This window comes from Clinocottus analis, unplaced genomic scaffold (genome assembly GCF_023055335.1).
Source record: "Clinocottus analis isolate CAN_PGR_092001 unplaced genomic scaffold, fCliAna1.0.p SCAF_24, whole genome shotgun sequence".
In the NCBI taxonomy this organism is placed as follows: Eukaryota; Metazoa; Chordata; class Actinopteri; order Perciformes; family Cottidae; genus Clinocottus; species Clinocottus analis.
This window is the reverse complement of record NW_027175976.1, coordinates 5,832,180-5,857,111: the sequence shown is the minus strand read 5'-3', so window position 1 is coordinate 5,857,111 and position 24,932 is coordinate 5,832,180. Positions and strand designations below refer to the sequence as shown.

Genomic DNA, 24,932 nt, shown 5'->3' with positions numbered 1-24,932 from the left:
CTACAAATCCCCTTGACATGGACTAAATGCTCTGTATTAGCGGGTTCATCCGGGGCTTCATGCAGTACAACCACATGCCGTCACATGACCGACGTTCCACGTTTCGGTCATGTGACGACAACTGAACCATCTCCATGACAACTGATCAAGCTCCACCCAGCGACATGACTTTCAAAGCTCCAGAAGAGCCGAGCAGCGAAGGCGGTACGACGCATGAGCTATTGTATTGGATTTAATTAGATGTTTATACAATGCTGTTCCCTCCTGGTTGCCTGGTTCAGACCATTAAATCCTCCCATGCCAACCAGTTTGAGTCGATGGGAACAGAGAGTAACAATGCTGTCTGCTGTCAGGCGGCACCCCTCGAGGAGTGGTTCAATGGAGGAAAACTACGCGAGCCATCAGGCTTCGGCGCATGCAATTTTAAAGTTGCAGAAAATAAATTATAGATTTGGATTTGGTTATCTCTGTGTGACGACGAGTTCTTCAATGTTCCTTTGAGTCGATATTCTGCTTTTTCGTTCTGCTGGCCAGCACAAAATGTGCAGACACAGGTTGAACTAAGACTCTCACGCCAAATAAGACTGTCTTTCAAACTCTTGGGTGGCAAACATTATTAATAATGAATACATCTAATTGATGGTGTTGCGTCTCATATCCTCTTTTACTTATTACAGACGAAATAATATAACAAGATATGACGAGTATTTTCCAGTCATAGCTCACATAGCTCTCCAAAAAGATACCATAAAAAAAGAATAACCAATTAAAGATCTGTGAGTCAACCTTGCTCCTATTAGTCTTCTAATCAACTACGAGTTGTTCCAGCCCTGTTGCCAGCAATTATGTGGGGAGTGAAAGGAGAGAGCAATTTGTACATATAAATTGCCAGGTGGGAGCTGCTTCTAGTCCAAAATATTCATCAGTATCCCAAAAACGTTGCCAGGGGTTACAATCAGAGCAACATGTGGCTCTTGCTTGAAAAAAAAGACCAATTGCTCATTTATTGAATGGCAAAATGAAGAAAATACAGAATCCAGCCTGAGGCTATTGATCCAGGCTTCTCCCTCCTGCTTCTCGCTCCCAAAACCATTCTGATGCCAATTACAGCACTCATGCCTCAGACAGAACAAAGGAAATATCCACAATACACATTATCTGGACCCCCCAATAGCACATGTCTATCCGTGCTAAATGTAGGCTCCGCAGAGAGAGACAGAGCGATACACGCTGAGGATGGGAATGAAAAGAGGGAGGGAGAGGGAGGGAGAGGTCGGGGGTCATGGTATAGATCACTTAAGGAGAAATTAGCCTGCAAGGAGGAAAAAAGACAAACTGGCAGAAAAAAACGCCACAAAAAGTGGGCGACTTCGACACAAAGACGGGAAGGAGACAAAAGAATTACTAATTGCACTGAAACAGCCGACTTCCACAGGGGAAATATATAAAAGGATATACAGTATATGGCCGTGAACAAACACTGCACATGGAGATAGACAAGGAAATAAACTTACTGGTTCACCATCACCAAACTGGACACAGACGGACAGATCCTTCACATGGTGAGGGAGGAAGAACGGGAGGGTGAGGGACCGAGAGAGAGAGAGCGAGAGAGAGAGAGAGAGAGAGAGAGAGAGAGAGAGAGAGAGAGACAGAGAGAGAGAGAGAAAGAGAGAGAGAGAGAGAGAGAGAACTTGTTGCACATCGACACACAGTGGCACGCTGACCAGAGTGTTTGCAGGGCGATGGAGGGGGGAGTAAAGGGGTGTGTGTGTGATGGGGGGTGTGAAGCATTCCTGTTTGTGCAGAGCAAACTTAAGCCTCTGAATAGAGAGGGATGTCGGCCCTGTGTGAGTGTGTATTGTTATTGTGGAGAGATCCAGGGATCCAAAAGGAAAAGATTACGGTTGTAATCAGCGACAACGTGAACCAGCGCCAAAAACCTCCTGGATTGAAATGGATTCAGAACGCCAAGAGAGGAAATAAACAGCCAGCAAGCGATGAAAGAACAACACGTGACGCAACGACACTATATTCCTCGCTTTGAAACATTCAATTTGACTACACTATTGGACGTTTGTGTTTTTCGTGACAAAAACCTGCAGGATACTTTGCGCAGGACGTGTATCTAAAAGGGTTTTGTCGGTGCTGGAACACATTTTCAAGTAATGCCCAAGTTGTGGAACGAAGACCCCTCTTAGCCGCTATTAACATTCTTGTGTTTCTTTTCGTTGTCATCACACTGCAGGCAAATTAATGACGTTTGCGTTCGGTTCCATTGAAGCCTTATTTGCTCAGGACAGCTTGCTGTCTGTGTGTGAATTAGTTCAAACTATGACTCAAATTCACTGTTTCATCATTTCAAAAATGTGCCCTTTCCTTATGGCTTCATGTGTGTTTTCATGCAGAAATACACTTAGCGTGAGATGTGCATTCGTCAAACCACAATATGTCATTAGAAGCCACTTGACACCCTTTTCGTTCCGTCTCAGGCGCCGCTTCGAGGCATTTATCAAGCAATTTGTTGCCTCCAGCTTCTCAAATATGAAAGCCTTTGTTTTTTAAGTCAAATAATTCCCCTTTGAGAAGCATCGCTGCAGTGTGAAGTTCACAGTTTCTTTTAGTTCCTGCTAATTGGGTTCTGGACAACAATTAAAACGCATTCAGTCGCTGTTGCCGCCGAAAAAGTATTGGCTAACTTCTCCAAGCTGTCGGCATCTAAATCGGCGTACAAGAAGTGATCTGAGGGTCAGTTTTAAATCGGTCGAGCACAGCTGCGGTATCACCGACGTGCAAACGAACGAGGAGACAGAGTCAACAGCAAATGCAATTAGCTCAGACAAACACTGTGTTTGTCTAAACAAGGTCCGGCCTCCAGAGTCACCTGATGGCCGGCAGAAAGAGTCTCACTGTTCACTGCTGGAGGAGATTCAGAGTGACCAAAAAAAAGCGCCCACTCCGTGATGTTCACGATCTTGGGTCGAGGTTGATTTGAATCCTTTCAAAAAGTTCTTGTGCCTGAAATATTATGTTATGTTTATCAGACACCAGGAAAAAGAAGAGTTTTCTTCTGGAAATACATGCAGGATAAGTGAATGGTTTCAGTCTCAACCCAAGTATTTCATCAGACACATTTTGTGGATTCAAGGTCAAGGAATAACCTCCACAGAAACAGGTTTTTATCTCTTCACGCAAGCAACCTAAAAACCTATATTCACACGTCAAATTTTCAAAACTACCCTCTTAGTTTGGATATACTCTGTGTCAACAAGCAGGTAATATGACAGGTGTTCTTGTCCTGCTGACAGCGACCCAGTTAGGCACGGCTGCAGAAGAGCCAATCTGAGGAGGCGAAGGGGAAGGGGCTGACCTCCCATTCAGAAATTAATGGCACCGATAAATCATATCCAGTGAAGAAACGACAGGATCGCTTAACTTCTCGCGTGCCCAGCGGAGCATGAGAGACAAACAACACTTCCACGACCTTTACAGAGCGGGACATTCATCTCTCTCCGCCTCAGTCTCACCACAGCGGAGTACCAAAAAGCCCCCCGAGAGGATGAATGGCTCGTTCCTGTGCAAACTTCGGGATGACCTCCTCCGGCTCTGTTTCACAGCCCTCCTGTCACCGCTGAGGCTGAATGATGACCGGCACGGTGAGACGCGAAAAAAAAACAAAAAAAAAACAGGATTGGTGAAAGATGGCCGGACTTGAACATTACTGAGAGCAGCGGGCTTAAAAAAAAAAAAAAAAAGGCCCCTCATGCTGTCGAGTGGATATGAAAGTGACTTCTGAATCAGCTTGTTTGGGTGTGAAAATGTATCAGAGCTGCTTGAGAGAACATTCAGCCGCGTCTAATTGCCTCTAAGTGTCTGCGTCTTCTGAAAAGCTCGAGTTATTTGTGGTGCGAGCACATTGGGGTAGAATCTATTTTCTGTTATGAGCTTCTTTTATTTGACCATTCGCATCATACAAATCTGACTGAGTCTCAGAATTGTATGAATCTGAAACACCAGTGTTTCTGCAGATCAACCTTTTACACCCAGGGCTGGGTTTTGCTCCTCAGTTTTTACTACTACTTTCACATGCACTACATATCTTAGCAAGGCTTGTGCAATATTCATTTTAATATCTAAAACACACTTTTAAGTGTCTCAATTCTGTAGCTCCTAAAAATCGAAAAGCTTAAACATGCATTAACGGATTTTTGCAGCCACTTGGGGGCAGCAATAAATGGAATTTGACCTGTTATTATTCATGAGAAAGATATTGATTCATGCAGCTTTAACTACGCCAACATTTGGGCCAGAGGCAAAAACAATAATGAGGCCCGGTTGTCTCTTTTTAAAGCTTTGTGAACAACACTGATGAGAAAAGACACTAAAACGCTCCGTAAAGCTGAATCTAAAAAGCATATTATCTCCAAAGATTTCCACGGCCAGCTGCAACAGAGGCCTACGGCGGTAACCCAACAACTCTTAACCTCCCAAACCAGCAACACACACACACACACACACCACGTCACAGCCCTCAATGGATGCCTTGTCCAGCACATAGCGCTCCAGTGTGAAACAGGTCCGTGTGTTGCGAAGAAATATTGACTTTTAATGCTTCAAACATTCACTCGCTCCGTTTTAAACAAACCTGGCTGTGTTGATTTATGTGAAACCGAGGAGTCACTCACTTCTCTACTGGAGCAATAAAACTGTGCTAATAGGAGTCATACACACACACACACACACACACACACACACAGATGTGCAGTTTAGATGCGAGACAAGCAGCCCAGTGTGGACACTGAAATAAAATCCGATGCATCCAGGTTAAACTGAGATTTCGACATTCTGGAAAATATGCCAACGGGAAACGTTACGAGAAATATGCTAAATATGAGATATCAAGTTCACCTTGCTGTCCAATGTGAAGAAGAAGAGTCCCCTCTTATTTACACTTTCTATCTTGTTTATTCACTGGTGTTTTGGAACAGAAAGGTACAAATGTGAGCCATTTCTTGTTAGCGTCTCACGGAGCATCTCAAAACTCCTGATCAAAGGTTGTTGGTTTAACTCCCGTAGCGGGTGCTCTCCTTCACCCCAAAAGCTACTATGACCGTCCCAAACCCTAGGCGCTGCATGCAAAATCTCAAACACCAATGTTGTTTCACTGTTGCTATGTTTTCCAATAAAAACACATGAGGACTTTCCTTGAATAAATAAAGGTTAAACACACACGCAGAGTCTGAGTTCTGGACTGTGCGAGTGGAGAAAACCTTAAAACCCAGCGGCCTGTCCATCAGCCGCGGTCCTCTTTCCCTCCTCATCCATCTTTCCCTCCTTTTCCACTTCAGCCTGACCTCAAGTGAAACTCTGGAGGTCTGTGGGTAACACATGCAGGCGTCCAGATTAATGATTTAATGCTACTTCCATTTAGGGGGTTATGTATTAGCGGGAGTAAGTCCTTATATGTGGTGAGGCCTGAGCAGCTCTGTTTCCACTCAGGCTGTAATTTTATGTTTAAAAATAGATGAAAAAAAATAAAATCTAAAGTGTAAAGTTATGTCTTTAATCATAAACTATCAATACATACATCTGATACTTCCTACATGGTTGATCTTTGTCTGTTTATGAATGCTTGCTAACTATTTTTCAAAAAGTATCATTTACATTTCTGAATGCGTGTTTCATCTTCAGCCTTTGACCTCCATTCATTTTTTAACTATACAAAAAACAAAAAAGATAAACATGATGCATTCAAAATAATATGCACTTAAAGATACAAACAAGTCATGACCCCAGAATTTCAAATTAAAGGTCTATTTACCTTTTGAATAAACTATTTTTGTTTGCCTGAAGTAAGATGTTTAGACTCTCCTCGTTTTGTTGTACAAGCAGACAACTTAAAAGGCTCCTATCAGTAAATACATGTATATTACATGACAAGTAAATGAGAATACACACATTAAACTGCAACATAGGATCAGCTTTTGTCACAATATCTTGCAGATGTTAAACATAGACTTAGTGTAAAGTGTTAACAACAGTTATTGCACCTCCACAAACTCAAACTGGAGTAGAAATGTGTCAGTTTAACGTGTTTTTGCCTATCAGCATATTCATAAAAAGTACCTTCTTTTTACGTGTATGCATATTGAGGAAGCAGCCTCTTCATTTTAATATACAAAAGCAACAGAATGACTGAGTTGTTCCTCCATAATGCACCGTGGTGGCCAGCAGCACAGCAGGTCCTAAAGTAGAGATTTTAAACACTGCGTGATTGATTACAGATTTCTTCGTGATGCCAAAATGTGCCACATTAACAGTGAAGTGTGTGTTTGTTTCACCGTCTGGTGCCAGAGCATGATTGTTGTTCATGAATACATGTGAGTGCATAAACTGCTGCTCGGTGAATGGACGCCGAATTGGAGAGGGACACAAACTACATGTTTGTCATGTGTTTTAAGTTCAAACGCGTGATCCAGAAAGTTCAGCACCGAAAACAACTCGATTTCTAAATGGAGTTCGGCGTCAATGTTTTGTTTTTTTTACGCATGGGCCAAAACGGCACACAAGAAAAAATAAAACAATTTTAAAAAAACCGATAAGAAGTAGACTATCTCGTGAAATTGCAACACAAATGCATCTCCAGCTTACCTTCCACTTCCGATCCCTCGCGCGGTTCCTGCAGGTCTCAGAGAGAGGTGGTCCAGGTCCAGCTCCGCTATCCGGACTGTCTGGACTCTGCAGCTGCGGCTCCACCAACGGCAGCAAGTTACAGCTTTAATTCGGACCAGTAGGGGAGCTGTCAAGAGCCGAATGTGGACCAAACGTGGATGTTATAACTAGACATTAATGTTAATGATGTTAATATTAATTAACAGTCATGACGTGAGTTTGTGTTTCTTTCACAAATCCACAATATTACATCAATGTTACAAAAATAAAAGGTACCATTTGATGCATGTGCATTGACTAAATATGCTAATTTACCTTTTTAATGTATTTTTTCACGACAATGAAGATTGCCATAAAGAAAATAAGATTATTATTATTATTTTTTTTTTTAAACATCGACTCAACTTGTCCTGGTGTCGAAGGCTTTCTGTCCAGTGTTTTCCAAAGAGCCTGTCTACAAAGATGCAGCTGATTTCATTGGCAGAGGTTTGCTGGGATCATTGGGGGGAAGAAATGTATGGCAAAAATCTGTGGAAACAGCTTGGCTGCCACCTACTGGGACGTTGCTCTGTCCTTTCTGTGTACATTGTTAGGCTGTAAACTGAAATGAATTATACTAATCATATGGGCAATATCGTAAGGCAATATGTCAAGGTCAGTATGAGGTAGATTCAATTAGGTGCTTCTGAAACGAGCAGGTATAATTTACAGTCTATGATTATTTCACATTAATAATCATATTATACTCACCTTTTGGTTTTACAGGATTACAACAAGAAAAACGCAGTTTTTTTAATTCATAACTTAAAAACATTGACCCCTGATTCTTTATCATATCAGAATGTTAATGTGAAATAACAGTAACCCATGCTACAGTATATTCAAGATGTTTTACTGTCATATACACAGATAACAGACCGTTATTCTATGCAATAAAAAACTTATTTTGCTCGGTCGTTCCACACAAAATTACAATAAACTTAACGTAAAAATAAAAAAAATACTGCTTGTTCCAGAAGCACCTAATTAAATCTACCTCATGCTGACTTTGACATACTGCCTTGTGATATTGCCCTTCATGGTTCGTATTGCAAAAGTGCAATACGCCCCTCTGAAATGTCATGAAGTGGACGTCTAAAGTAGCATAACATGGAAATACTTAAGCTAAGTACGAGAACCGCAACATTGTACTGAAGTACAGTACTTGAGTAAATGTACTTAGTTACTTTCCATCCCGCTAATTGACTTGTAAAATAGCAATAAGCTGCTCCTATTTTGTTGGAGGTGTTGTAGTAATTTCCCGCGCTTTGGTAATTTCATTATTAGCTAACAGGATCAACGCATTCACTTGTCTGTGTCGAATCTGTCCAATAGGAGCGGGAGGCACGCGTTAGCCAATGGCGTGCGTTTGACACAGACCTCTCATCCAATGAGCGCCGAGTACAGTTGATAGCGCGAGCCAATGGGACGAGGGCAGCATTGTGTGACCTAAGCTAGGTCTGCCGGGCTCATTTCGCCGCTCCTCCACCCGGCTGGTCTTTTTGGATCTCACTGCAATGGCGGACCAGCAGCAGCAGTTCTATCTCTTGCTGGGCAACCTGATGAGCCCTGACAACAACGTCAGGAAGCCAGCGGAGGTAAGACAGCGAGACGTGACAGATTTGACGAGTGACAAGTTCGGAGGTTGCGATAAAACAGCGCGAGCGGGGTTAGCTAACCGCCCCAGCTATCCAGTCTGGCCGCGCGCGCAGTGAGCCCGCACGTCAGGCTCGATAGCCCACGTGCAACGTGAAGCCGACACTGAGTTTATGCCCAGCTAAAGCTAACGGTCACCGCCGTGTTGCGTAGTTTCAGCTTAAAAACCCGGTCGAGAGACTGCGTTTTGTGTCGCACTCGGTCGGTTTTCGGCGAAGTGACGCGTTCAGTTGGTTTTATGGGCACATCCCAAAAGTGTCCAGCTGACGGCGACGCCAGAAGAGTACAGGAAGTAGCACGAAGCTAAAGAGCTGCTAGTTTCACGCGCTAGCGAGCTAGCGATAGGCAGAGTGGATGGGGGCTCTTCAAAGGGATTCAGGAGTTAAATACTGACACACGTGTGAAGTTAGAGGTGTAATGGTGGACAGCCAACCCGGTGGTGGCGTTATAGATGGCGTTATAAGGGTGGAGTTGTGGTGGGGGCAGTAGGTCATGTTTGCACTGATTGTATCATGGCCTCCGGTCAATTAATCTGGAAGTCCCTTCAACACAACTGTTTTAAAACACGTCGTTCTGTTCAGTGTGAGTGAATCATCTCGGTTTCAGGCGCGTCACCAGTTCAGGCTCATCCCCTCTCACTGGATTAAGGTGCTCTGCTGGATTTGTTTGGGCTGAGTCTAGCTGGCCTATTCACTCACCACCACGATGAGCCCCTTGTCGCGGCAAAGCATTGTTGCCCCAGTTTACCTCTCCAGCACCCGACTTTTAGATGAGGTGGTTGAATCTTATCACGCTCATCCCTCGCTTGCAGTCAGCGGTTTTCTTTATTAAACCACAGACTGTCTGCCTGCGATACTAAGCTCATCGGAATTCATCCTTTTATAAAAACTCTCCCTTTCTGTCTTGTACACACAATAGGAATTGATCCATCTGTTGAGGGCTTTAAACTCACATATGAACAGCTACAGCTACTACACATTTATAGGTACACAAATACAGGCCTCATTTTAAATGATGTGAGTGATGAATAGCCATAAAGGGCAGTCTTCAGTTGTCGAGTGTCACCATTTTCCTAAGCTTTTGCAATAGCTGGTGGGCTAGTTTTTCTGCTCAGTCTAGTTACTGCCCACAAGTCATGTTGGCTGTTTAAAATATGCTCTGGACTGGTAAGTGCTACTAAAGTGAGACATGTTGGTTGATATGAGGCAGGTGATGTCGGTGAGCCACAAGAGCCCAAGAAATCAGAGTATTACGAGACATTGTGTCGGGGCGGAAGAGGCCCGGTGTGTGTTTCCAGTTTCAATGTGTTGAGTCAGTAATCTGGTTTCTCTCATGCCACACTGTTGCAATGATGACACTCCTCCCTGTCTTGTCTTGCAAATTTGTGCCAGGTGTGGGCAATAAAAGTTCATTGCTAACCAATAGCATTGCCACTTGATGCGCACGCGTCATCTTGATATTCTGCTGAAGAGTACACCCACCCTTCGCGTCAACATCCAAGACCAAACCAAATGCACAGAACAACCAGCTTTATTTATTGGAAAGTTCCGCCTTGCTGAGCTCCACGTCCCATGATGTCAAGTTCTCAAGTGTCCCAACTACAATGAGCACTTTAAGGCTGATTCTATTTTTGATAGTTTCTTGTTTTATATCACTAACTGTTGGAGACATATACAAATCTAGAAGTTGTTTTCATCAAATGAGAAGATGGCAGTCAGATGTAAACTTAGTCTCTGGTTCACCAAAGTCTTTCAGTGGCCCGTTATTTAATTGCCATTATGATGTACTGCTCTCAAGTGTACATGTGTCATGTTTATTCTTTTACCACTAACTTAGAATAAACTGATTACAATACAAGCCTGTGGGGCTTATTTTACTGTCGGCACCATGAACACCTAGTGACTAAAACGCAGGCTTTTGAGTAACCACACCCCATGTTGTTACCTCATCTGGGAAGAGGAACTAAGTTGTGAAGCAGCCTCTGTATTTGTTTAAGTGTGGCGTTCCAGCAACAACGTGAGCACGGCGCACTCCCACTGGTCCATATTAATTCATCTTGTGGCTGAAATAGTACATTTTCTTGTAAGGCGAGTCTCACTTGCACCACTGACCATTCCTTTTCTTTGCAGGAGACCTATGACACCATCTTGGGCCAGACCAAGATCACATTCTTGCTGCAGGCTATCAGAGATGCATCTGCTGCAGAGGAGGTTTGTACTCGCAACACTGACATATGTGGCGTGACTTGTTTGTTTACAACTTTCAATCTTATTCGTGGGAGGGGTTAGGGGAGGACTGCTGCAACATGACGGTCCCATGTTTGTATCCAGTTCAGCGTATGTTTAGGCTTCAATGTACTGTGTTCTTGGCTTGACACCTGCCAGCCAATCGGAAGCGTGTTTCATCGCTGGCCTCGTGTCAGAAAGCAAGAATGTTTTTGGTCGAAAGCAATTCATGCCGTCATAATTGGACAATCAGTCTGCGTCACTGTTGTATCATGAATGTAGTTCGGCCACCACATGTTAGCCGAGACACTAAAGCTTGTTATGAGTCATGGTTTTGGCATTTGGGCAGTTATGTTTACTCTTGAGTTCCCCAGCTGCTTTGTCCCCCATGTTCCCTCTCCCTTTCCTTACCTTAAGGCTGATATTTTTAGAATTTTGAAATGGGAGCAGGCACGAGGTGCTCGGCCTGTGAAGAGGGACTCTTTCTTTCTGAGATGCTTCCGGTTTTGTCAGTGTTTATTTTTTTAGGGGCCGCCAACTCTACCAATAGTGCCTGTGCTGCAATCCTACGCTTTGTCCAGTAACAATTATTGGAGATCGTAAATTGCCAAAATAAATCAAAAGAAAATTGGATTAAATGTATTACTAGTAAAGCCGCTCTGCCTGACGAAGCCATAAAAGAACCGTCTGGTTTGTTTGTAAACAAAAAAAATCCCAGAGTTTCCTGTTGAAGTGCAATGTAATACAGTGCATGTTTTGTCTGCTCAGATCAAACAGATGGCAGCGGTGCTGCTACGGCGGCTGCTGTCGTCGTCCTTTGAGGAGGTCTACCCGGGCCTGACCCTGGAAATGCAGACGGCCATCAAGACCGAGCTGCTGACCAGCATCCAGCAGGAGACCTCGCCCAACATCCGCAAGAAGGTCGCCGACATTGCAGCCGAGCTCACCCGCAACCTCATAGGTAACTCTCATTTTGATGGTTGTTTTTTTTAGAGCTGTTTCTCTGTGGATTTTTTTCCAGCCTCTGACAAAAAATATAGGGTGTGAGGAAATTAATCATTGATTGTGATGTCTTTCATCCAGATGATGATGGGAATAACCAGTGGCCAGAGGTGCTCAGGTTTCTCTTTGACTCAGTCAACTCGGACAGCGTTACCCTGCGGGAATCTGCCCTGCACATATTCTGGTGAGCTCCTGCTTGGTTCATCCCATAGCTTCTTTTTTTTTCTACGGACATATACATGTTCAGACTAGTTACTGGTGGCTGACAGTTGAGTGTCCTCTTTAGGAACTTTCCTGGGATCTTTGGCAACCAGCAGCAGCATTATATGGAGGTTATCAAGCGCATGCTTGTCCAGTGCATGCAGGACCAGGCAAACCCACAGGTAGAAGCTCACTGAGGGGATTTAAGGCAGTTAATATCCAAATGCGTTTTACTCAGATATTCTTACTTACTTTGAATTCTCCCTTAGATTCGCACCCTGGCGGCTCGCGCTGCGGCGGCCTTTGTTCTTTCAAATGAGAGCAACTCTGCTCTGCTGAAGCACTTCTCTGACCTGCTGCCAGGCATCCTGCAGGTGAGATGCCATTAGATGATGCTGATTGGAGATCTAAGTCTGTGACTTGTGGAGGTTAAGCCCTCCGATTTCTGCAGAATGTCACGACCGATTGAATGTATTTGCAACGCTCACCGCAGATTCTGTTTTCAGAGTGTGAACGATTCGTGCTACCAGGCAGATGACTCTGTGCTCAAGTCTTTGGTGGAAATCGCAGACACGGCACCCAAATACCTGAGGCCCAACCTGGAGGCCACCCTGCAGCTCTGTCTGAAGGTGAGTCAGAAAGCACCCTGATGCCATGAACATGTAGGAAGTGCTGTAGAAAGTTTACATCAGACCGATGTGACGGTAAACTCCCATGTGACCAATGTGATGCCGTGTCTCTTCAGCTGTGTGCCGACACCAACCTGACAAACATGCAGAGGCAGTTGGCGCTGGAGGTCATCGTCACCTTATCCGAGACTGCAGCAGCCATGCTGAGGAAGCACACGGCCATTGTGGCTCTGAGTGGTGAGGGGGAGAACGTAACTTAAGTTGTCAGCCAGAAGGATATAGTTTGGACAGTGGTAATATGCATGTGCTGCATCTTCAGTGCCCCAGATGCTGGCCATGATGGTGGACCTCGAGGAAGATGACGAGTGGGCGATGGCGGACGAACTGGAGGACGATGACTTTGACAGGTAAGTCACCGATATATAAGGCACCCTCGAAGACAAAGCGCTCAAACGTTTAAAATTGTGTTAAGGGATTTGTATCTACTATCACCACCAGTAATGCCGTGGCTGGGGAGAGCGCTCTTGACAGGATGGCCTGCGGTCTAGGGGGAAAGATCATCCTGCCCATGATCAAACAGCACATCATGCAGATGCTGCACAACCGTGAGTACACCAGCCGCTAATTGAAGCCAATTAAACTGTCGGAAGTTTGAACATGAGATTAACCCATTGCCTCTGTTGCCAGCTGACTGGAGGTACCGCCACGCCGGGCTGATGGCGCTGTCGGCCATCGGCGAGGGCTGCCACCAGCAGATGGAGGCCATCCTCCAAGAGATCGTCAGCTCTGTGCTCATCTTCTGCTCCAATCCTGTAAGAAACAACCTGACACTTGATTGTATAATACGAAGACGCAGCACACGGTAGACTGAACTCATGGTACTTCCCTTTGTTTTGTTGTTGAGAGCACAATGTGATGGACTAACATGTATTCATGTTAGTTTCTCTTAATTAGTTAACAACATTATGGGGATTTTACGCTGCAGTGACTATCTCTTATGATGGTAATGAGTTCGGCTTCCTTTTTCCATCCTCAGCACCCAAGGGTTCGCTATGCTGCCTGCAACGCTATCGGACAAATGGCCACAGACTTTGCCCCGACCTTCCAAAAGAAATTCCACGACAAGGTAACGAGTAGTCCTCATGGGGCGGGGTTTGCACAGTAAAGGTTCCCTTGTGTGGATTTTAAAGAGTCTGACGCTGCACCCGCCTCCCTTCTAGGTGATCCCAGCCCTGCTTCAGACCATGGAGGACCAGAGTAACCCTCGGGTGCAGGCGCACGCTGCTGCCGCCCTCATCAACTTTACAGAGGACTGTCCCAAAACACTGCTGATCCCCTATCTGGACAACTTGGTGCAGCACCTCCACGTCATCATGGTGGCCAAGCTGCAAGAGGTACAAATGAATCTTCACTTGTGTTTTGATGAATCTGTAGGATCAGTGTTTATTTCCTGTTGTCTTAACTGTGTCCCCATCCTCGCCTCGCAGTTGATCCAGAAGGGCACCAAACTGGTCCTGGAGCAGGTGGTTACGTCTATCGCCTCGGTGGCGGACACGGCCGAGGAGAAGTTCGTGCCGTACTACGACCTGTTCATGCCATCGCTCAAACACATCGTCGAGAACGCCGTGCAGAAGGAGCTGCGGCTGCTCCGGGGCAAGACCATCGAGTGCATCAGCCTCATCGGCCTGGCTGTCGGCAAGGAGAAGGTACGTCTGCCCGGAAAAAAGTCTCCGCCGGGATCTGTAAATAAAAAATGGCTGCCGTCTTCACGTCTGCCCCCCTCTTCCTGTTCTGTCCTTCCAGTTCATGCCGGACGCCTCCGCCGTCATGCAGCTACTGCTCAAAACCCAGACGGACTTCAATGACCTCGAGGACGACGATCCTCAGGTGGGTTTGCTTGAACGGAGCTTTGAACCGTCCTGGTTTTGTTGATATTACCGCTGCACTATAGTCGTCCTGTTTGCTGTGGTTTAGATCTCGTACATGATCTCGGCGTGGGCCAGGATGTGCAAGATCCTGGGGAAGGAGTTTCAGCAGTACCTGCCTGTGGTGATGGGCCCGCTGATGAAGACCGCCTCCATCAAGCCTGAGGTGGCCCTGCTTGACAGTAAGTACAGGTTTCCAACTATGTACAGTGCTTCCCCACCACAAAGCAAAAGCAGTGGCAGGATTTCAATACGTCCGTCTCCGTTTCGTAGCCCAAGACATGGAGAACATATCGGAGGACGACGGCTGGGAGTTTGTCAACCTGGGAGACCAGCAGAGTTTCGGCATCAAGACGGCGGGCCTGGAGGAGAAGGCGACAGCCTGCCAGATGCTGGTGAGTAGTAGATGCTGGCAAACTGTCAGGACTGGCCGAGCAGCACATGGTAGCATTGATGTAAATCGAGTGTTCGTCTCATATCGAGATGCTGAGGTCATTGTTGGCGCTTCGGTCCTGTTCGTGTATCGCTCGGTGTTGTTCTTCCAGGTGTGCTATGCCAAAGAGCTGAAGGAGGGCTTTGTGGAGTACACGGAGCAAGTGGTGAAGCTGATGGTGCCTCTGCTCAAGTTTTACTTCCATGACGATATCCTTTTCAACTTAGCTTTTTTTTTTTAAAAAGAAAAGCTGTAAATGGTGGAGTGTGTAAATGGTTTGAGGCTCGATGGCGTTTCCTTAACTGTCTCACGCGTGCGGGTGGCAGCGGCTGAGTCCATGCCCCTGCTGCTGGAGTGCGCGCGGGTTCGAGGACCGGAGTACCTCACCCAGATGTGGCACTTCATGTGCGACGCCCTCATCAAGTCCATTGGCACCGAGCCAGACTCCGACGTCCTGTCGGAGATCATGCACTCCTTTGCCAAGGTAACTTAGTTGAGCGATTTTCATATGGATAAATTTCGGGAACCGTGGTCGGGTTTCTGATTTTTCATTTGTTTTCTGTCTGAAGTGCATCGAGCTGATGGGAGACGGCTGTCTGAACAACGAGCATTTTGAGGAGCTGGGCGGCATCTTGAAAGGAAAACTGGAGGAGCATTTTAAGAACCAGGAGCTCAGACAGAGTGAGACTTCCTTCCAGCCAGTTTTACATTGGGAAACAAAACTTTTTATCTCAAAGGAATATGTGTTTATGTATAATCCTCACCGAACACTTCTTTGCTCTTCACAGCCAAGAGACAGGATGAAGACTATGACGAACAGGTGGAGGAATCATTGCAAGACGAGGTAAACATTTTCACCTTCCATTGTCAAAAATGGTCTTGTTAAAAAGGGGGAGTCCTCATGTTTCCTCCTCTTTTTACTTCTGCAGGATGAGAACGACGTGTACATCCTGACCAAAGTGTCTGACATCCTGCACTCGGTGTTCAGTAGCTACAAAGAAAAGGTGCTGCCTTGGTTTGAACAGCTGCTGCAGCTCATCGTCCAGCTAATAGTGAGTACTTCCTGTATATTATATTAGTCCATATTTATTGGTCAATGAAGAGTCCACGGGAAGCTAACTGCCCTTGTCTTCAGTGTCCCACCAGGCCGTGGGCGGACCGACAGTGGGGTCTGTGCATCTTTGACGATGTGGTGGAGCACTGTAGCCCCGCCTCCTTCAAGTACGCAGAGTACTTCCTGCGGCCGATGCTGCAGTCGCTGTGTGACACGAGCCCCGAGGTCCGGCAGGCGGCCGCCTACGGCGTCGGCGTCATGGCCCAGTACGGAGGAGAGACCTACCGCCCATTCTGCACAGGTACGGCCCAGCTCCGATCTCGCATTGCCCGCCAGCACTGCGTTGCTTTTAGTTGACCATGTGCGTTTGTTTCCTCGACGCAGAGGCCATCCCCCTGCTGGTGAGGGTCATCCAGGCGTCGGACTCGCGCGCCAAAGAGAACGTCAACGCCACAGAGAACTGCATCTCGGCTGTCGGAAAGGTCATGAGGTTTCGGCCCGAGTGTGTGAACGTCAACGAGATCTTGCCCCATTGGCTCAGCTGGCTGCCGCTCAACGAGGACAAAGAGGAGGCCGTCCACACGTTTGACTTCCTGTGTGACCTCATTGAAAGGTGGGGCGGCTCTCAATTGGATTTATTTCAACATGTATTTTGCACACTCTTCATTTATTGCCTCCCTTTCGTCTTCTCTCCACAGCAACAACCCCATCGTTCTCGGACAAGACAACGCCAATCTGCCTAAAATCTTCCTCATCATCGCAGACGGCGTTGCAAACGAATCGGTCAAGACTGAAGACGCGTGCAGCAAACGTCTGGCAAATGTCGTCCGTCAAGTACAGGTGAGCGAATTCTTACTGACTGCATGTGCATACGGACATGTTGTGAATGAATCCTTTTGGGTGACCTCTCCGTCGTGTCTTCCAGGTGTTGGGGGGTTTATGGACGCAGTGTGTGTCGACGCTGAACGACACGCAGCAGAAAGCCATAAAGGAACTCCTGAACACCGCCTGAGCCCGGACCCCAAGTCACCTCCCCGCTCTTTAAAAAGCCCATGAAGAAAAGTCGAGCTCCTGGATCTCCTCCATACACTCCCTCTACTTCCTCCTGATCCGTCTTGTGTATGGACACCAGCTTCAACCCCACCCCATCACCACCCCGACCCCACTAATATATAACCCCACTTGCATTCAGCCGATTTGGGGGGTGGTGGGAGGGGGAGCAGGTTGGACATTTATGACAATGGAGGACATTGGCCATCCACCTCAAAGACTTCCACCCTGTATCCAAGGAAGTGGCAACCAGAGTTAAGTGTCAGTCGTGCCCGTCTTATCGCCGTCTTCTATCTGGACGTTTTAGTTTTCCAACCATCCCCTCCCCCCCAACGTTTGACTCGTCCCGCCGTGCCCAGAGGGACTCGTTCTCCACGCCGCCCAACACAAACTCATTGGACAGTCGGGCTCAGAGGGGGCCACAGTGGGGGGAAATGGGGACAGGACATTCTAGTGGACTGAGCAATCGAATGAGGTGGAAATGCACACTTGGGCGATCACTGCCCGTCTCCTGTGAAATCCTTTTTTTTTTTTTTTCCTCGTTCCGTGTTTCCCAGTGTTACCTGGGGGTAAACGGCCCGTCTGCCGCAGCTCAGAGGGTGCGTTTCAAAAAGTAACGGCATGTTAAGTGGCTAACTCTTAGAAAATATAAATAGTTAGGAAATTCACATCATCGTTGTCTGGGGGGGTGAGTTGATTTAAGCAGCTTTCTTCAATAGCCTTCCAGATTGCTGTCTCACGGGAAAGAGTCTGAAGTTGAAGTGTTTGCGTAACGGTTCTCGCCCCCTTTAAGTAGCAGTGAGAGAGGAAGGGGCTCTCGGAAACAGACAGCGTCTTTAGTTGGTTACGGCGTGAAACATGAATTGTAGAGTATTTGTAAAATGCGTGTTACCATACTCTTAACTTTATGGTTTTGACATATTGCAGCCCTGCAGGTATGTGATGGACTTATGATGTGATGGAAACTACCAACAATAAAATTCCATTCAAGAAGTTCTTCCATTTGATTTTATTAAAGATGTAAATGGCACTATTAATTTTCTTGGTCAGAGTTTGATCAGGAGATCATTGAATCCTTCAGTTTTAAAGACATTTTAAAGTCCAAACAATGAATGTTGCAAATAGAAACTGATGGTAAAGACGTCATCTTGGTCCATATTTGCAGCCTTATATTGGGACAAACTCCTAGAAGTCTGTTAAGCTAACGAGTGATTTAAAAGCAAAGTCATACATGCAGCTTTGATATTATCCACCGTGGTTCTCTAGACGACAGGGATGCACACGTTCTCCATAAATACCAGTTTATGTGGTGTTGAGCACTTGTTTGTGTGCATACACATCATTTGGGACTTCAGTTGTTTCAACAGAGCAGCCATGCTTTATTAGGACAGACCAACAGCAAAGAAAAGTTTAAATTAAAGCTTTCAACCAAATACCAACAGTCATGGATGGTGACACCGGCCTCTTGTGTAGACAGATGGAAACGTATTTTACAAAACTCCATAGTATACATCCGCATGTAGTTAATGCACTGAGTCTATTGGGCAGTTGGAACCAATGCAGTCTCGTAACTTTGCAACAGATTGTAGTTCAACAAGTTGCTTCGGCATGGAAACATTTTTTACTACGGGTGTCATTGAAATAACCTTCCATTGGGGCGGTTTGCTGACATGAGCGTTGGCCGTATAAATCCCCAGACCAGCTAGGGCAACTGAACAACCGCCTTCCTAATCGACTGCTTCTGCTTCGAGACTTGTCCCTTGTGATAATTGCAACTGTCGGGAAAAATGCAATTCACGTGCCAAGACCAGCTTCTCCGTTTCAAGGACGAAGTGAACTGGTTTGATTCCCACCGTGTGCTCAGAAAGGCGATGCTGTACGGGGACCTTCAGAGGCTGGTAGTGTTCACAGAAACTATCATCAGGTAGTAGTGAGTGCGATTACACGGCTGTCTAAAGATCAGTTCTAATCCTGATTAAACACGGTCGGCGTGAGCAGATTTGTGCCACATAGAAAATAATTTGTATTACTTTCTAAAATGAACACTACCAGACCGAAGAAGAGGTGTCCGAGGAGATAACATAGTATTTACAGGGATCTGTAGAAGCGAGGGGAGCGTGCCTGACGGGAAGGTGGGGAGAGGGAAATGTCAGAAATGAGAAGCGTCACATTAAAATACGGTGATTTAGTCTCAGTGATTCTCACGGGAGCGACTACAGAGCCTCCAGTCTGCTTCTCCCTTTTCGTTTCTCCGCTTCATTTGCCACCATCCATTTAGTCTTTTCTCACACTTCTCTTCTACTGGAGCATGTCCACGAAAGCGTCGAACTCGTCGATGTTCTTCTCGTAAACGGCCAGTTTCTCGGGCAGCGAGTCCTGCAGACAAGAATAAACGAAAGTGCCGTCACTGGAAGGCATTCAGCTCGCTTAAGGTTGACAAAATGACTTTAAAAAAAAAAAGTGTTACCAGGTCATCGGCCATGGACTGGGAGCTGATGTGGAGCGAGAGGCTGGCCAGTTGGGGGGGGTTTTGAAACTCTCTGTAGAAAGTGCCCAAGTCCATCGGCAACAAGTCGTCTTTAGAGAAGGCTGGACGCTGCACAGAGAACAAGATAACGTCACAAACGTCTCCACATTTTCATATTTATAAATATTGTTGTATAGTCCAGCTGGGAGGTGGAGTCTCCACACTGATATCCATCTTTCTATCTCACTTTTGGCAAGAAAGCCGTAATATTCACTTAAGAATATAAAAATTATAGTTAAGCTTAAAGAGCAACCAAAAGTATGACAATCGGGATGATTTTACATTTTTTTTGAGCAGCAGTTCAGACTATGATGCATTTTTGTACTTGTCATATTGTGGTCATATATTTTTTATCCTCGGCAGCTGGGAGCAATAATTACGTACAAAGTCGACCATGACAAAGTCATCCTGCTGCACCGATCCCTCGGAGCCCTGAGAGTGGAGGCTGGCCTGCAGGGGTGAGGGGCAGGGAGGGGAGTCTGGAGGCTGAACCTGAACACACAGACAAAATCACAACTGGAGAAAACCTGAGTCAACCTTTCATTAGTATACCAACTGTACTTTTAAAGACAACTCAAAGTATCACACTGTACGAGGGGGGAAAAGGCCTCATCTTCATCGGAATATTTACCATGGGATCATTGTCCTCTGAGTCCAGGCCTCGAGGAGCAAATGCAGCAAACGGCAGGTCCAGACTTGCTGCCGTTACCTGCAAACACACACGGGGTTAAAGTCGGTCGCTACACAGCCGTAGAACAGTTTCAAATCTCGGCAGAATCGGAGTTATCCTGGTTTCTACCGGTGCGTTGGGTTTATTGACAAAGGCTCCGATCTTCCTCGTGAATGCGAGAGACTCCGCGGGGTCAGCGGGCGAAAGGCTCCTCCGCCCTTCATCCCGCCTCCTCCTCCTCTCCCCGCTATGCGTCAAGCCTTCATCGTCACCGCTGGGAAGAGAGACGAGTCGTCGTTTGGATAATGAATTAGCAATTAAAAATACGCTGCGCAGTGGCAGAGATTTACCTGCTGCCGGGGGTGTTGGCAGCGTTCTCCTCCGCCACTTGAGCGTCGGCTCCGGGAGGAGGCTGGGCCGGACCCGACACCACCCCGCCGTGCTCCTTCCCAGCATGCAACACCTGAAGGAGGAAGAACAGAACGGAGATATAGTAGACTGAGTAGGACTCTGTGACGTATATGGATCTAAAGGTTGAATTGACTGGCGCGTCACCTGGTTCGCAGCAGGGGGACAGAGCTCAGCAGCTGCTGCGAGAGCTGGAGGATGATATGATAACCTGGAAGCATACAGCTAGAGACGGAGGCAGAAAGGAAGGAAGAAGAGGCATTATTCACCACAAAACACGACATCTGAGACACACACAGGGTTTACTATGTCGTACAGATGATAAAACAGGTATACACAGTGCAGAAAACATCACGCAGTCAACAGGGATGATGGTAAACGTGGGACAACGCTGACCAAACACACACCCAAAGACAAATGAGAAAATCGGACAGATCAGCAGTATTTTTTTCAGTGCAGTTTTGAGTCACACTCTCACAGTGGCCAGTATAAACTCACAGTGTGAGTGACAAGTCCAGGAGCCAGTGGAAGAGGCAGACTGTCCAGAGGGAGGGGCTTAGACAGTTTAGAGGGCGAAGGACTCAGTGTACACACACACTGAGAGAGCGCACACAGCACACGCACACACACGGATAAACAGACAATCAAAAGACAACAGAGAGAGAAAAGGGAAAGTAAAATAAAGAACAGGTGTGAAAATCCAGCAGATAAAGCAAGAGCCAGTAAAGAGGAGCGAGTGACTAATTCCTCTTACCTGTGAGGGCGGGGAGGTGGAGAAGGAGGTGGTGCAGACCTCCTGTGAATCTTGACACCCTCCATATTGTCCTCCGTCATCCTCATCTGTAGCTCTAAACACACACACATTATAAATTAAAGTTGTTGACAGCCAACAAAATGATTTTTTTTTAAAACGCAGGAAAGAAAGTGAAGGCATAAACCGACAGCGAATTGAGCTGATTTTTAAAAATAAATTGAACTTTTCAGGCAACCTGAACTGCAGATGCAGGTGAGTCATATTTTGCAGACATTAGTCACGTCCAAAACGATGAATGACATCACCCAATAAGCTCTCGAACGTTCGTGGCTGGGCAGAGACTCGACTGCAGCAGCTGCATCTCGTTTGGCGATCAGAGATGTGGGCATAAGATACCAGGATTTCCATTTGGAAATGAATCGTTCATGTCCGCAGCTTCCTGAAGCTACCTGTAGTTGCAGGGATGCCCCATGTTTGCAGGCCGCTGGCCGCCACCGGGAGGGTCCACAAAGTGATCCACGATGATCCCCATGATCGGAGCCGACCGCTCAAACTGTCTGCAGGAGACGACACGTCAACGGTGGCCTGGTTATTGACTCCGGAAGCTATTAATAATAACGTTCTCTGTGAAGACTGCGCGCTGCTTTACGTGTCAGTTACCTGTTGGACATGAACGCCAGGTTGGTGCGGTAAGCACAAGTCAGTGTGACCGTGCCAACCGGGGTGCCGACGACGCCGACGCGCACCATCTGAAAGCCTGAGAGACAAACAGCAAACACGTCAGCTCATGTAACTAAATCCAAAAGAATTATGAGTAACTTTTAGTTTATCCTAAATATGCTGGTGTCATATGCAACGATACATTTTGGCTGGAAAAAGGAAACTACTCTCAAAAGGTCAGTTAATTAAGTTTTCATTCCCCTTGCACCGTCGTCTGTAAAGATGTACACATGCTGTATTTGCACTACTGTGTCAACTTCCTGTAATGTGCACCGTAAAACCCGTCAGCCCGAGTCTTGTTTTCAATCATTTACGACATTTACAGTTACCTTCTCCCAATCCACTAAGCTGGACTTCCCCGAAGTAGATCCTAGACATGAGAGAGGCAAAAACAAAGAGGGACATATCTCATACATCCAGCATGTGTTGCTTGGGAAGTTAAACCAGCTGCTTCACAGGACCGGTAGAGTCCACTCACCTGTATAATATGACATAGTCGTGGCCCTGCTTCCTGGAGAGTTTGTAAGCGGGTGTTACTCTGGTGATGGCCAGCAGAGACTTCAGAAGGACAGACAGACGGTTGTAGACTGTATACGACACCTTGATGTCCTTATCACACCTACAGCAGTCAGACGACACATTGACTCATTACAACGCGGCAGCGTGGCGGTACTTCACATAGATGTCTAATGATGTGGTAGAGCGGCTGGAATTAAATTGACTCAACAAATCCAACATAAATAAGTTAAACAGCTCGATATGCAAAGCCTGAATAATGTTCCTTTCCTGTCATGGTTTTCTAAAGTGGTGTGTGCCGGCTGGTCGGCAGCGGTGTTCAAACAACAGCAGCACTTCATAGGCGTGACGCAACTCCAAAAATGACACTGAAATAAGCCATTTATAACTTAAAGCATCTGACATTAGCTGTCAGCGTCAGCACTTTCTTTCCGCTGGATGAGATTTCATTTGTGTGCTGCTTCATTGTGCGCTTGCTGTGTGTCTGTACAATGTTTTGGGAGAGAGAAGCAGGAACAGTATCGAGGTCCATTACGTCAGATACAGAGCTGTGGTCCTCCAAGCTAATCATGTGGATACTGTACACCTTTTAAAGAGGCACAGACACACAGCCAGCACGGGTTCACCTTTTACTTTCCTAAATATTCCTTGTTTGGTCATTAAAACAATTAAAACCCACTCACTTTTCATTCATTTCCAGGCACCATGTCTCCAACTCCATTGAGTCTCCCTAAATGAGACAGAGACACAGAACATGTTACTATGTACTTTAAAAATCTATCAGTAAAGGAGTGTACTGTATGAAGGTAGTGAGATTTATGATAATTATTGTACAGTTCAAACAGCCGTATAGGAACACAAGGTTTTACCTCTGACGTCTTGAGGGAGATCTCGACACACATGGAGCGCCCGATGCCTGGAAGTTGGCCAGCCAATGCCTTCTTGGCTTCATGAGTCACTTCTGGGATGTCTTTGATGGCTAAGTTAAACTAAAAGAAATAATAACAACAACCAAAGTGAATCAATTCATTTTGAGAAAAAGACCAACAGTCGAAGCCAGGAACACAGACGTGAAGGTAGACAGTGAAATGTAAATCTGATCAATACCTTCAATTACAAATAGTTAACAGAAATACTTATCTTACCCAATCAGAGCCAGTAGGCGAGGAAGACGAGCGAGTGCAGATCTTCTCTCCAAGACGAGCTTGGACAATCACCTGGACAGTCTACACACAGGACATAAGAAACGTGACTAATCAATAATAACCGTAACTAGCCAAAGATAGAAATAAAGCAACTAGATTAAACCCCAGTTCTAAAGATGTCTCTCCAGGGACAGACAATCACAAGAGGAGCACCATTATTTTTACCTTCAAGGCAAAGAACTTAATGAACTTGTCCAAGTCCTTTTTATCCTGGGGACTCAGGCCACTGTCCATGTTGTCAAGACCCTGCAAACGATCCAGACAACCCATAAGACATGAACATATCTCCATACAGGGCTTGTAATCCCCTTTTAACTCAGGCAAACGCAACATTTTAGAGGTAAAGTACGGTTGAGAAAAATAGATGGATAGATCACTCTCTGAGAAAAGTCGAATAAATGTCAACTATTATGTAAAAAATACATGTAAACTATTATGGCAATAATACATAGGTGAGTATTTCACACCATACAACCAGACCATGCGTTCAAAACTCAATAACAAAGACACGTTTACAACCAAAACAAGACACTGTGACCACATAAACTGACATTGCCACCTATCAATTTAACAACTACCAACTGGCACAAGACCAGCACAAGTTGCGTGATCAGCTCGTATTAACCTTCTCTCCTCTTATCAGCGGGATATCTGTGCAGTTAAGCAGCGAGGCCTCCAGATCACGTTTTGGGGGAATTGTCCCAATAATATTTGGAGGCCATGTTAAAAGACACAATACTGACAACTATCTTAAACGGCGCACGATGTGTAAAGTGCAATATCTTATGTGTTATCGATCATTTATAAACGGTGACGTTTCACAAGGAGGAGCAGGAGCCCCGGACTGGTGACTCGCGTTAGCCTGTGGCTAATGCTAGCTAGTTAGCGCAATACCACGCACTTTAACTTCCACAGAAAACACCATAACTTACATTAGCTTTCCCCTGAAGAATGTAGCTTCAACCAAATACAAGTTAATTTAATAAAGATGGCACGCGCCGCTGTGATCCGTGGACAGAAACACGCCCAACACAGACGAACACAACGTCAACAGCGGGTGAGCTACTTCTCTGTTTATCTTCTCCATGTCGACGTGTTTGGGTAGCAACGCTTTCACGACGGCACTTTCGTTAATATTTTTCACGTATGTAAAATGTATCGTCAAAATAAAAAAAACATATAATATGTGCGGCGTTTTATGAGAACATTAACAAGATTAAATAATTTTATTGTCTTTAAACAATAA

At 45.8% G+C, this 24,932-nt stretch overlaps 3 protein-coding genes across 5 annotated transcripts in view; 1 reads left to right on the top strand and 2 right to left on the bottom strand.

Annotated features, from left to right (window-relative positions):
• The window catches only part of LOC137793844 (semaphorin-5B-like), a 28,051-nt gene extending 19,768 nt beyond the window's left edge, over positions 1–8,283 (bottom strand). For both annotated transcript variants that reach the window (XM_068590194.1, XM_068590197.1), the window contains exons 1-2: positions 8,092–8,283; positions 6,652–6,799 (exon numbers count right to left, since the gene is read on the bottom strand). The gene's annotated coding sequence lies outside the window, so the exon portion shown is untranslated. The remainder of the gene's footprint in view (positions 1–6,651; positions 6,800–8,091) is intronic.
• Positions 8,149–17,882, top strand: kpnb3 (karyopherin (importin) beta 3). Its single transcript, XM_068590198.1, has 26 exons — positions 8,149–8,309; positions 10,497–10,577; positions 11,361–11,553; positions 11,676–11,778; positions 11,881–11,977; positions 12,065–12,169; positions 12,302–12,424; positions 12,541–12,661; positions 12,744–12,831; positions 12,923–13,029; positions 13,112–13,236; positions 13,461–13,550; positions 13,645–13,818; positions 13,912–14,130; positions 14,228–14,311; positions 14,399–14,531; positions 14,623–14,744; positions 14,895–14,991; positions 15,094–15,266; positions 15,352–15,463; positions 15,571–15,626; positions 15,712–15,834; positions 15,918–16,137; positions 16,221–16,449; positions 16,535–16,676; positions 16,762–17,882. Exons 1-26 carry the CDS (start codon positions 8,229–8,231, stop codon positions 16,846–16,848), a joined length of 3,285 nt encoding a protein of 1,094 aa, XP_068446299.1. The 5' UTR covers positions 8,149–8,228; the 3' UTR covers positions 16,849–17,882.
• Positions 17,883–18,241: 359 nt separating this feature from the next.
• atg13 (ATG13 autophagy related 13 homolog (S. cerevisiae)) lies at positions 18,242–24,774 on the bottom strand. 2 transcript variants are annotated; one of them, XM_068590861.1, is made up of 18 exons: positions 24,619–24,774; positions 23,852–23,932; positions 23,627–23,707; positions 23,351–23,470; positions 23,165–23,211; positions 22,444–22,584; positions 22,295–22,335; positions 21,906–22,002; positions 21,695–21,802; positions 21,246–21,339; positions 20,990–21,088; positions 20,639–20,716; positions 20,434–20,546; positions 20,213–20,357; positions 20,045–20,122; positions 19,798–19,905; positions 19,354–19,482; positions 18,242–19,262 (listed from the first exon to the last, which is right to left on the bottom strand). In XM_068590861.1, the coding sequence occupies exons 2-18, from the start codon at positions 23,918–23,920 to the stop codon at positions 19,185–19,187; spliced, it is 1,626 nt and encodes a 541-aa protein (XP_068446962.1). In that variant the 5' UTR covers positions 23,921–23,932; positions 24,619–24,774; the 3' UTR covers positions 18,242–19,184. The 2 variants fall into 2 exon arrangements, with proteins under 2 accessions (XP_068446962.1, XP_068446963.1); XM_068590862.1 differs by lacking the exon at positions 20,990–21,088.
• Between the last annotated feature and the right edge of the window lie 158 nt (positions 24,775–24,932).

Coding starts and splice junctions, on each gene's coding strand:
- kpnb3 (XM_068590198.1), top strand. CDS start 8,229: ATGGCGGACCAGCAGCAGCAGTTCTATCTCTTGCTGGGCAACCTGATG. Junction 13,819..13,911: donor TGGTGGCCAAGCTGCAAGAG/GTACAAATGAAT, acceptor CTCGCCTCGCAG/TTGATCCAGAAGGGCACCAA. Junction 15,627..15,711: donor AGGAATCATTGCAAGACGAG/GTAAACATTTTC, acceptor TTACTTCTGCAG/GATGAGAACGACGTGTACAT.
- atg13 (XM_068590861.1), bottom strand. CDS start 23,920: ATGGACAGTGGCCTGAGTCCCCAGGATAAAAAGGACTTGGACAAGTTC. Junction 22,003..22,294: donor GCTTAGTGGATTGGGAGAAG/GTAACTGTAAAT, acceptor TTTGTCTCTCAG/GCTTTCAGATGGTGCGCGTC. Junction 19,483..19,797: donor ACTTTGTCATGGTCGACTTT/GTACGTAATTAT, acceptor TTCTCTGTGCAG/CGTCCAGCCTTCTCTAAAGA.